Source organism: Notechis scutatus, unplaced genomic scaffold, assembly GCF_049901735.1.
Source record: "Notechis scutatus isolate UNSWTSFEM ecotype Mainland unplaced genomic scaffold, rNotScu1.2 NSCUCTG33, whole genome shotgun sequence".
NCBI classification, from domain to species: domain Eukaryota; kingdom Metazoa; phylum Chordata; class Lepidosauria; order Squamata; family Elapidae; genus Notechis; species Notechis scutatus.
In genome coordinates, this window is record NW_028263113.1 from 53,157 (window position 1) to 65,547 (window position 12,391).

General features: G+C 40.6%; 1 protein-coding gene across 1 annotated transcript in view; it reads left to right on the top strand.

Annotated features, from left to right (window-relative positions):
• Positions 1-796: 796 nt before the first annotated feature.
• LOC113427481 (vomeronasal type-2 receptor 26-like) overlaps positions 797-12,391 on the top strand; it is a 31,087-nt gene continuing 19,492 nt past the window's right edge. Inside the window, exons 1-2 of the mRNA XM_087948655.1 lie at positions 797-887; positions 3,975-4,090. Coding sequence (XP_087804781.1) covers positions 3,977-4,090 — 114 coding nt within the window. The 5' untranslated portion in view covers positions 797-887; positions 3,975-3,976. The remainder of the gene's footprint in view (positions 888-3,974; positions 4,091-12,391) is intronic.

Sequence of the window (12,391 nt, forward strand, 5' to 3'; positions counted from 1 at the left end):
AGGAATTTTGATAGGTTTGGTGAAGGAGAAGAGCTTTTTTTATTTAGAACCATGGCAATGTGGAATGCTCTATTACCAAAGGTAGGAACTAATCTCATTTTGTTGGCCTTCTGGATGAATATCAGAACTTGGTTCTGCTGGTTGTCCTGGGGCTCCAAGAAGAGTGCTCACTGCTGGAGATGGTTAATGGGGGCAAAACAAACTTCTCTCCTGCCTTCCATTCCTTGGTTTTGGTGTCCTTATACTTTTTAAAATTTTAACTGATTTTATATTTGTCTTTTATTCTTTGTAAGCCACATAGTCACCCTATCAGTGAGATGGGTGGCACATAAATTAATAAAAAAGAAATATTAAACAATCATGATTTTTAAAATCTTTTTTTCAAACACCAGAGTGAATACTAATATTTCCCTTCTTATTTTACTTATTGAGTAGACACTGCCTATTTCAGTGTGTACTGAGAGCTGCTCCCCTGGTAATTTCAAAAGAAAGCAGGAGGCAAAGCCGTTTTGCTGCTATGATTGTCATCCATGTCCCAAAGAGAAAATATCAAGCCAGAAAGGTAAGTGGCAACATGAACCAAATTGCATTACAGCTCTACAGAAAGCTGAGTTATATTATTTTGTTTGTTGAGAGACTATGCTATCCTCAAAACTTGGGAGAACCAGTATTGATAATTTGGCATGGGTCGCCAAACAGGTAGTGACTTCTGGCTGGCCACGCCCCCGAACCAGTTCCCGGTCACAGCTTGCTCACTTACCCTGCCCTAGGCTCACCCTGCCCAGTCACTCCTCACTCCACACTGGGTCCTCATGGCTTAACCTGCTTTCCCATATGGTGCCTGGCCCTATGTCCCAACTGAGCAGCTCTGATCTTCCTGCTGAAAGGTAAGCCTGCAAGTTGTGCTAGCCCTCCCCAGCATCCCCAGAGCTTTTCCTTCCCTACCATCCCCTGAGCTTGCCAAGGCCCCCCCCACCATTCCTGGGCCTGCTTGGCTTGCTTCGTTGCTGGCGTGGCCTAGCTAGCATGTGTGTGTGTGTGAGTGTGTGTATGTGTGTGTGTGTGCGAGAGAGAGGGGGCTGGAGTGAGGGGGCGCCACCCATTTCTTCCTTTTCCCTCACCCGCTGCTGACTGGAGATCATCCCAGACCAGCCAGGTGTGTGTGTGTGTGTGCGCGCGCGCACGCACGCTTGTGTGTGTGTGTAACAATGCTATCATGTTTCCCCCTAGTTCTTCTCTCTGCTGGTAGATGTTTCTTTTCTTCTTTGGGGGAAAAAATATTACGGTTCCTTTCCCTACAAACTATGGAAATTGGATGGTAAAAAATAAATAAATCAGGATGATGGCTTTATCTTTGTGAGTGTGTTTGCATTTCTGCATTTGTATGAAGGTGAAAGAAATCCCTCCTCTCATTCTGTTGCAACTCCTTTCTACAGCTCCTTTCATCGCCTCAGTCTGTCCCTGATAAACAAGCTGGCTGGTTAGAGCGTTCCCACCCCTTCTCTTCTAAACTATTCAGACTCTAAACTACTCGGTTGACATTGATGACATTTTTGTTTTGATGAGGCTATCTCTTCCGTCTGCAATCACACTGCTGTCGAGCAAGGATTCCACTGAGCCCGACAGTTTCATTATTTATCATATGTTAATATTTTACACTGTCCCTACACTACATCTAGAGTGATTTTACTGCCTTTTTTTGCCCAGAGCTACCACATATTTTTCAGGTATTTATATCAATGTCTAGTTCAGAGCATAAATATGTGTGTGTTTATTTTGCACATCACGTTGCATAATTCCAGCTTAATATGCTATTTCTCATATGTGATATTTTGTATACATACAGAGAAAGAAGCACTCTTATGATCTTTGACTTAGGCTTGCTGTCAAACATCAGCCATAATAATTACTGTTTTGAACAATATTCAGGTTGTATTACATGAATGGCTATTTTAAATGTGGAATTATGAAATAAATTTGAGTAGAGATCCTGGGAAAGTGTCAGAATAACAGAATAACACTTAGAGGGACCTTGCGAGAAACCTATACCAGTGGTCCCCAACCACCGGGCCCCGGACCGGTACCGGTCCGTGGATCATTTTGTACTGGGCCGCCTACTTTGCTTGGCCGCCGCCATCTTGTTTCGACGGCGCTTGAGAAAGTGCTTCCGGGTGAGCTTGTCGGTCGTCGGTTGGATGGAAAGCGGCATTTGGGTGCTGAAGGAATCCTCGCGCCTTAGTTTCGTCGAAGGGGGGGGGGCAGCTTCAAATGAAGAGCCATCCCGATGGCAGTGGAGTCTCATGTTACTCAGGAGGAGATTAAGAAAGAGCCCGAAAAGCCCATCGACTGCGAGAAGGTACAAAGGAGGAGTTGAAGATGGCGGGGAGAAGTGGGGGACGGCTGGCTGGCCGGTCGCTCGGCTCACCTTGCCTTGGTCGTGCGTGCTGATGCCAGTACCGGTCCATGGATCATTTTGTGATGCCGGTACTGGGCCATGGTACAAAAAAGGTTGGGGGCCACTGCCCTATACCATTTCAGAGAAATGGCTGTCCAGTCATTTCTGAAAAACTTCCAGTGATTGAGCACCCAGAACTTCTGAAGACAAGCAGGTCCACTGGTTAATTGTTTTCACTGTCAGGAAGTTTCTCCTCAGTTTTTGGTTGCTTCTCTCTTTGTTCAGTTTACATCCATTGCTTCTTGTTTGTGTTCTGCTTCTTTGGAAAATATATTGCCCCCACTTCTTTGTTGCAGCCCTATAAAGCCCGTTGCCTATCACACTCTTGGGCAAAGCATGTGAGCCATTTCCTTCTTTCAGTGGTCCATGAAAGTACATCTATAGTATGTAGATAATAAAGTCAAAAAAAGGTGAATAACATTTTTACAAAACTATAGATATGTTGAGGGTGGGTGTGATAAGGAATGGTTGGGAGAGGAGGGGCCTGGTGAGGCATCCCTTGATGTGAGTGACATTGAGTTGGCCACACCCTCCCAATCACATGATCACTAAGCACACCCACCTAGTCACATGACCACCAAGCCACACCCACCAAATAAGCCATGCCCACAGAACTGGTACTAAATTTTTTTGAATCCAAGCACTGCCTCAGAAGGAAGGATTCTTTTACCAGCTGAAAAGAAGACTTAAAGCAAAGAGTTAAGCATTTAACTATGGCTCTTGTTTAACAAACAGACAAAAAGAAGCAAACAATTAACTGAATAATTAAAATAATATTGAAACTCCCAATTTCCCTTACAGTGGGATTATTTTGTCATTTCTGTAACTGTGTATTATTTGTTCTCCCATAAAATCTTTGCCACATGAATGCATTGAAGATATCTGGAAAAGAGTCATATCTTTAACTCTTTTCCTTGAATGTTACTTGCATTTATGGATATGAACGCACATTTTATCCCACAGGAACGTACAAAATGAACAAAATTCAGTATAAATGAAGTGATAGAAGCACATTCCTATTATGTTTATTTTTATTTATATTATTCACAGTAATATTCAGTAAGCACTTAGACCATTTTACAAAGCTTTTCAGCCCTGTCTAAGCAGTTTACAGAGTCAGCCTATTGCTCCCAACAATCTGGATCCTCATTTTACCCACCTCAGAAGGATGGAAGGCTGAATCAATACCGTTAAAAAGATATTGTAGCAGGTTGCTTCCAATAAAGAAAAGATGCAATTGTACAACCATACAAATATATAGTTAATGTGTACAATAGATAAGAAGTAGTAATAATATTAGAAATATTAACTAGAATCCTATGGAGATAATTGCCTTGTTAAAATCCAAATATAAAATCCAAATATATGAGTAATGTCAGTGCTATTTTTGCTGTTAAGAAAAACAATTTAATATGCTACAATAATATTCATAGAATAATCACAAAACACAAGCAGAATTTTTGATATATGCACAAATGCATGTATGTTTATATATGATACATGTATATTTTAATTCCAGACATGGATGACTGTTCCAAATGTCCAGATGATCAATATACAAATAAGAACCAAGATTCATGTCTTTCCAAGAGAATTTCTTTCTTATCCTTTAAAGAGCCAATGGGAATATGTCTAGTGAGTCTGGCAATGTTCTTTTTTCTCTGCACAGTTGTGGTTCTGGCAACATTTTTGAAATATCACCATACTCCCATTGTCAAGGCTAATAACCGAAATCTCAGCTATGTTCTTCTCACCTCCCTCCTCCTCTGCTTTCTTTGCTCACTGCAGTTTCTTGTTGCACCAGGTGATATAATATGTCTCCTCCGACAAATTAGCTTTGGCATCATCTTCTCAGTGGCTGTGTCTTCTGTACTGGCAAAAACTATTATTGTGGTTCTGGCTTTCATGGCCACCAAGCCAGGATCCAAGCTGAGGAACTGGATGGGAAGAGGATTGGCCATGTTCATTGTTCTTTCTTGTTCCCTGATTCAAACAGGCATCTGTACAGTGTGGCTGTTCACATTTCCCCCTTTCCCTGATATTGACACTCATTCAGAAATTGAGGAAATTATATTGCTTTGCAATGAAGGCTCATCTGCCATGTTCTATTGTGTCCTGGGCTACATGGGCTTTCTAGCATCTGCCAGTTTCACAGTAGCGTTTTTCTCAAGGAATCTCCCCAGCAGTTTTAATGAGGCCAAATGCCTCACATTTAGTATGCTGATCTTCTGCAGTGTGTGGATCTCTTTTGTTCCATCGTACCTGAGCACCAAAGGCAAATACATGGTGGCTGTGGAGGTTTTCTCCATTTTGGCCTCCAGTGCAGGTTTGCTTGTCTGCATCTATTTTCCCAAATGTTACATAATTATCTGTAGACCAGAGCTAAACATTAGGGAGCAGCTCATTAAAAGAAAAGGTTCATAAAATACTAACCAAACTTTCCTATAATGATTTCTCTATTTTAGAAGCATTTGTTTAAATCTCTAGTAAATTCAACACTGAATTTGAAAATGTTTAATGAGTTTTCAATGTAGGAGTAAAACCCAGTCAAAATACCACTCATTTAACTAAAAATATGCGATATTAAGAGGCCACAATTCTCTTTAAGTTTGCAAATTGGAATTTGAGGACCTATTGATTAGATTCATGCTATTGAAATAATTCAGACTTAATTTGAAAACACACACACGGAGAAAGAAAATAAGCACAAACTAACAAACTTTACTAATCTTTTCCATAGGAAAATATGAAAATGCCTACCTCTGCAACATTTTTTGAATGATGGGATTTTTTTAAAAGAAAAAAAGCAGAATAACCTCTAATAACTTCTAATACTAACCCTGACAGGTTCCACATCAAGAGCTTTTATACTAAGAAACATATCTGAAGCATTAACCAGTTATTCTAGGAATGATGGATTAGAGATCACCAATTTGGCTTGAATGAACTGTCATTGTATTCAATAGGTGTAGCACCCTTATAATCCACATTTAATTTTAATTTGAAATGATTTGGTGAGTTTTCAATTCAGGAGCAAGGCCTGGTAAAGTTAGCCTTCATTTATTAAAATGGAAGTTGTTTTTACTTGTTCCCTCATCTGTACAGTATGGCTCAACACATTTCCTCCTTTTCCTGACATTGACACTCATTCAGAAATGGAAGAAATCATATTGCAATGCAATGAAGACTCAGCTAGCTTGTTCTACTGTGTTCTTGAGTTTCCTGGGCTTTCTGGCAACTACCAGTGTTGCTTTTTTCTTCTGGAAGCTCCCTAGCAGTTTCAATGAGGCCAAATGTTTCACATTCAGCATTTTGATTTTCTGCAGTGTGTGGATCTCTCCTTTTTTTTTATCTTACCTGAGCATCAAAGGCAAATACATGATGGCTGTGGAGGTTTTCTCCATTTTGGCCTCTAGTGCTGTGTTGCTTTCCCCAAATGTTACATTATCATTGTTTTGCCACAGCTTAACAATAGAGAACAACTAATTAAGAGAAAAAGTTAATATATAACTAAACTCTTCTTTAATTATTTCTGTCTTTTGACAGCCTTTGTTTAAAGCTGTAATAATTTTGCCACTATTTTTGGAGAGATGGAAATTACTAGATGAGTTTTCAGTATGGGAGCAAAGTCTGGTCATATTAGCCCTCATTAAGTTTTAAATGAAATCTCAAAAATTAAAAAAACATGATTATTGTTAAGCTTACAATTTTCATTCTGTAGAGAAATTGATTTGATTCAGATTGCCTAAATGACTAAGACTGAATCTTAACTAGAAAGGACACACTATAAACATATTACTCATAGCCTATAATGTGAAAGCATGAAAGTTCTTTGCTTGGCATCAGTTTTTGGAATGATTGAATTCTTTTAAGACAAAGAAGCGGTTATGACTATGCTGCAATTAACATTTGAAGGGGAAATGATGTTTTGAAACATACATGTTTACAAATATTGCTTATCTTTTTGAAAAAAAGAAACATTGAATGAAGGTATATATAGTAATCAAGTTTTCTTTACAACATTCTCTAAATATGTTTTCTGTATTAAAAAAAAATAGAACAGGATTTATTTTTATTTAAAACCATGACCATAAACTACTGTGTTATAAGTATCACAGATTATAGCTGAGAGTGACTGGCCCAAAGTTCCCTAGTTGTTTTTGTACCTAAGACACGAGTAGAGCTCCTGCAACCGTAAACTGCCCACACTTATCCTATCATAAGATGGGTTGATCTTATAAATCAATAAAAATAAATAAACTCACCATTTCATAGCTTATAAACTGATGCCATAACTGCCATAAATTCCCAGACTGGTAGAAAATTATTTCAATCTATATACCAAATTCCTTTTTTTTTTTTTTTTTGCTAGATTGCTAGGGCATGGAAGTTGCCACACCCACCACCACCCAGATGTCCTCACTTCCCCTAAACATTTATTTGCCTACCTGATTTCCAGCTCCATCACATTTCTCTGTCATGTTTCTCCATAGCGTTTCTTGCTGTTGTGTGCAGGGAAACAAAAGGGATTGTGTGCAAGGACTAAAAAAAAAAGTTCTATCAATCAATTCCAACTTCACAAGATATTTTTTTTTTTGCAAGAAGTTAGAATTGATTGATTCAATTTTTTGGCCTTCCCTGTACACAATGGCAAGAAACACAATGCAGAAATAAGACAGAGCTGGAAATCAGGTAGACAAAGACATGAGGGGAAAAATAAGGGTAGCTAGGTGCCCATCTCTCTCCAGCAGCTGCCTAGGCCCACCAGAGGAAAGGCTGACATCTACCAGCACTTAAACACAGCAGCATTTCAGCTTTGGCCATGAAGGGGCAGCTGGCATGGGTGCTGCGGGCAAGATGACTACTTGCCTCCCTGATCTTCTGATGCTCTGCAGGTGCTTTGGCCCGGGGCTGCTGCCTTATGTGCAGGCCTTGCCTCCACTGCCTGAGACAGTTTTCACCTGAGTGATATGGTTGAAGGTTCCATCGCTCCTCTCTTGGACTTTTGGGGGAGGGTTATTTTTTCTGACTGGAAGGAAGTTGAATAAAAACCAGACATGTTAAAATATTTGAATGTACAGAGATGAAAAAGTGAACATTGGTAATCAAAGAAAAAGAAGAAATGGAATATTATATGATATGGGATTTATTTTATCAATGGAGGGAAAATAGAACAAATTAAAATGAATTAGATGAATATATAAAGAAATAAGTTAAAATTGTTAAATAATAACAGATATATCCAATAATCGCTATAAGAAAATGTGATCATCATTATATTGGTAACAAAAGTACCAATTATAATTGTAAGCACAAAATATATGTACCCAGTTGACACATGGTTTGAAATGAAAGATGGAATTATTATAAGTATAAAATAAAAAACCTTTTCCAAAAAGAAAAAGAAAAAAAAAGAAAACCAGACATGTTCTGGAAAACACAAAGTTTGTGGAACACATCTAGCCCTTTGCAGAAGTCAATAAAAATTTAGGTACCAGTGAACTGGCTGTATCCCACCATTGGTTCCAAGTCCTAAATACAGCTATTCTGTGAAAGAGAAGGAGAAGCTCTACAGGCCTCCCTGGTCCTCGCCTAGCTGTCTCTGGGCTTCCCTGTGGTTCCCGTGCCTCACTCAGCCCTCCCCAGCCCTCCCAAGGCCTCACCCAGCCATCTCCGGGCCTCCCCATGGCTCCTTGGCCCTCACCCAGCCCTCTGCGGGCCTCCCCCATCTTGCATCCATCCTGAGCCTTCTCCCACCTGGCCACCTGCTTCTTGACATGAACAGAGGCTGCTGGTTGGAGCACAGAGAATTGCAGTGCTGGGCTCCCAATTCTAGCTATGCCTCCCAAGGGCATACCTAGAATTAGAAGAGGCTGCGTGCTTTTGGCAGAAAGAACCAGAGCTCCATGATGTGACAGCAACTACCACCTCGCTTGTGCCTGCTCATCAAATATGCCAGGTGTTGCCCCAGTTCTTTCCGCCACAGCCACACAGCCTTTTATTCCAATTCAACTCCAACCAGCAGCTTCTGTCAAGAAGCTGGTGGCCAGGTGGGAGGAGGCCAAGGTGGGCACCGTTTCCAGTCCAGTCCAGCCGGTGGATGGGTGAGCAGGCAGCCTTCAGGGTGATGCAGTGATGGCAGCAGCCAAAGCATGCCATGGCTGTACGCTTTCTCTGCTGTGCTGGGGCTGATCCTGATCCTGAGAGGGGTGGTGGAGGTGCCCCAAAAGGGAGGGCGGGAACTCCTGGGGCTGTTTCCTACCGCTTCTCCCCTCCTGAAAGGGAGGGCGGATGGATGTTCTGGGATTCCTGCTTTTTTCATTCTCCCACCACCCACTGCTCTGGAGGAAGGAAGGAAGGAAGGAAGGAAGGAAGGAAGGAAGGAAGGAAGGAAGGAAGGAAGGAAGGAAGGAAGGAAGGAAGGAAGGAAGGAAGGAAGGAAGGGCAAGAAAGAAAGAGCAAAAAACAGCAAGAAAGAAAGAGGAAGGGAAAGAAATAAAGAGCAAGAAAAAGAAAGAAAAAGAAACAGTAAGAAAAAAGACAAAGGAAGAAAGGAAGGGAGAGAGAAAGAAAGAGAGAAAGAAAGAAAAAGAAAGAAAAACAAATAGGAAGGCAGAAAGAAAGGAAGGAAGGAAGAAAGAAGGAAAGAAAGAAAGAAAGAAAGAAAGAAAGAAAGAAAGAAAGAAAGAAAGAAAGAAAGAAAGAAAGAAAGAAAGGAAGGAAGGAAGGAAGGAAGGAAGGAAGGAAGGAAGGAAGGAAGGAAGGAAGGAAGGAAGGAAGGAAGGAAGGAAGAAAGAGAGAGAGAGAGAGAGAGAGAAAGGGAGAGAAAGAAAGAAAGAAAAACAAAGAGGAAGAAAGAAAGAGGAAGGGAGAAAAAGAAAGAAAGAGAGAGAAAGAAAGAAAGAAAAAAAGAGAGAAAGGAAAGAGGGAGAGAAAGAAAGAGCAAGGAAGGGAGAGGAAGGGAGAGAAAGAAAGAGAGAAAGAAAGAATGAGCAAGAAAGAAAGGAAGGGAGAGAAGAAGAAAGAAAGAAAAAGAAATAGAAAGAAAGAAAGAAAGAAAGAAAGAAAGAAAGAAAGAAAGAAAGAAAGAAAGAAAGAAAGAAAGAAAGAAAGAAAGAAAAGAAAAGAAATAAGAAGGAAAGGGGGAGAGAAAATTCTGTGCTATTATTTTTAATTGTTCCATTATTTATCATATATTAATATTTTACACTGTCCCTATACCTGGAGTGATTTTACTGCCTTTCTTTTGCCCAGGTATTTTTCAGGGTTTACAATATGTGCATTCAATGTCTATAGTCCAGAGCATAAATACATGTGTGTTTAACAGAGTTGAAAGAGATTTTGGAGGTCTTCTAGTCCAACCCCTTGCTCAGGCAGGAAAACTGAGGGTGCCAAACTCTGAGTAGAGATCCTGGGAAAGATGTCAGAATAACAGAATAACACTTAGAAGGGATCTGGGGGGGGGACTCTATACCGTTTCAGAGAAATGGCTGTCCAGTCTTTTCTTAAAAACCTCCAGTGTTGGAGCACCCAGAACTTCTGGTGGCAAGCAGTTTCATTGGTTAATTGTTCTACTGTCAGGAAGTTTCTCTTTAGTTTTAATTTGCTTCTCTCTTTGTTCAGTTTCCATCCATTGCTTCTTGTTTGTCTTCTGGTGCTTTGGAAAATTCATTGCCCCCCCTTCTTTCTGACAGCCCCTTAAAAGTCTGTTGCCTATCACACCCTTGGGCAAAGCATTTGAGCCATGTCCTCCTTTCAGTGGCCTATGAAAGTACATCTATAGCATGTAGTAAAAAAAAAAGTCAAAAAAAGATGAACATTTTTACAGAACTATAGATAAGTTGTGGCTGGGTGTGACAAGGAATGGCTGGGAGGAGAGGGGCCAGGTGAAGCACCCCTTGATGTGAGTGACATTGAGTTGGCCACACCCACCCAGTCACATGACCACCAAGCCACACCCACCCAGTCACATGACCACCAGGCCACACCTACAAATTAGGCCATGCCCACAGAACCGGTTGTTAAGAAATTTGAATCCCACCCCTGCATGGATGGAATAATGTCCATTGATTGACTGAGCACAGATCTATTCGTGAGAGTTGACATAATTTAATCCTCCTAAATACTTGGTTTCACAGAGTACCAGACTGGTTTGCTATTTTGAAATCAATAGCTTCATTTAGTAGGTAGGTAAGGTAAACAGATAAGTAGCATCCTGGAAGCCACAACATCCAGGATTTCCAAAACTGTGTGGAAAATATGTGTTCCCATCTTCAATTCTCAGATTACTCACATTCTCAGTTGCAAGGCTTGGCATGTTATTGTTATTCTTGGCAACCATTTCCTTATATCTATGGCCCAGATGTACACTGCCAAGATGCCCTACGATAAGTTTAAATGCAACCTAAACTTCCAGGGCTTGGGAAGGCTTATTAATCTGTTAATAATGGATTGCTCCTCTGAATAATAGATATTATCCTGTAGTAACATCCCTGAAAGGAGTGCCGGAAGTCTTATAGACTGTGAGGTAAAGGTAGAAGGGGCCCAAAGTGTTGCACATATAGGCAGGGAGTAGGCAGTAAAGAATAAATGTTAATTAATCATGCTGTGAAATTACATGAGAGAGAACATTTGGGCTTACCGGGGAGATAGAGATAAGGTAGGCTAACAATGAACTATGAGTTATTCAGTGGAACAATTCGGCATATTGGCACATAGATGTTGTTAGAGAGTAGAAGACATGGCCAGAAATGTCTGGCCCCAAGACAAATTGCTTAGGTACTGAGCTTCTTTTCTAGGCTTCAGTCACTGAGGACAGGAAAAAGAAGAAAGAAAAACCACATGACTCAAGGGCAGCAGGCATGAGAGTCTAACCTCACTTTTCCAATCACTGCAAAGAGACTTGATAAAAGAGCAAGTGAAATCTGAAAAAAAGAACTGATTTAGCAGGTGTAGGTAATGGACTGCAGGTTCTCCTTCATATGATTTCTTGTTTTCCTCGTGCCAATTCTTTATTGCAACTGTTATTGGAGACTCACAAATCAGGATTGTTAAAGACAGTATTCAGAAAGCAAACTGACACATAAGAAAGTGAGAATCACAATTTTAAAAATACACTATGGAACATAAAAGCATGCAGGTAGACGCATCAAATCTGAGTTTTTACTGGGTGACAAGATACGTTACTTCATCACTTGCTCTGTAAAATAGCTGCTACCATACTGTGACCTTCCCCCCACCCCCGCCCAAAGATTCCACTCTTTGTAAAATGGATAACATCCTTTTAAGTACACATGCACACCCAAAGGAGTGTTATGAATACTGAGCCTCCACATGCATAGCCTTTTCTATGAAATTATCTGGATGGCATTTTGAGTTGATAGTCTCCTTTGGATATTCTGAAATACTCTGGATACTTTATTTATTTTATTTATTTGATTTGCCAATTGTTAACAAGATAATAAGTATAAGTGTATACATAGTTGTGAATACATGAAATGGGTACATATAAGAAAAATAAAAGAAGAATAAGAGAAACAATAGGACAGGGACGGTAGGCACGTTGGTGCGCTTATGCACGCCCCCTACAGACCTCTTAGGAAAGGGGTGAGGTCAATAGTAGACAGTCTAAGGTTAAAGTTTTTGGGGTTTGGGGAAGAAACTACAGAGTTGCCGAGGGTTTCAACTAGGAAGGTGAGGCTCTCTCTCCTGGAGCACTATCACCCTTTAAAGCCACCGCCTGCACCAGAAATCACCTTCAAAGCTACCACCTGCGCCAGAAACCGTGAGTAAACTGGAGCCCACCCCAAAAATAAAAATAAAAACGCTGGATTCCGAAGCCCTGGGCCCTTATCAAGCCAGCGGAGCTCCTGCTAGCAGGGCGCTGAATTCAAAAACGTAACAACACTGAATTCCAGAGCCCTCCCCAGAAGCAGA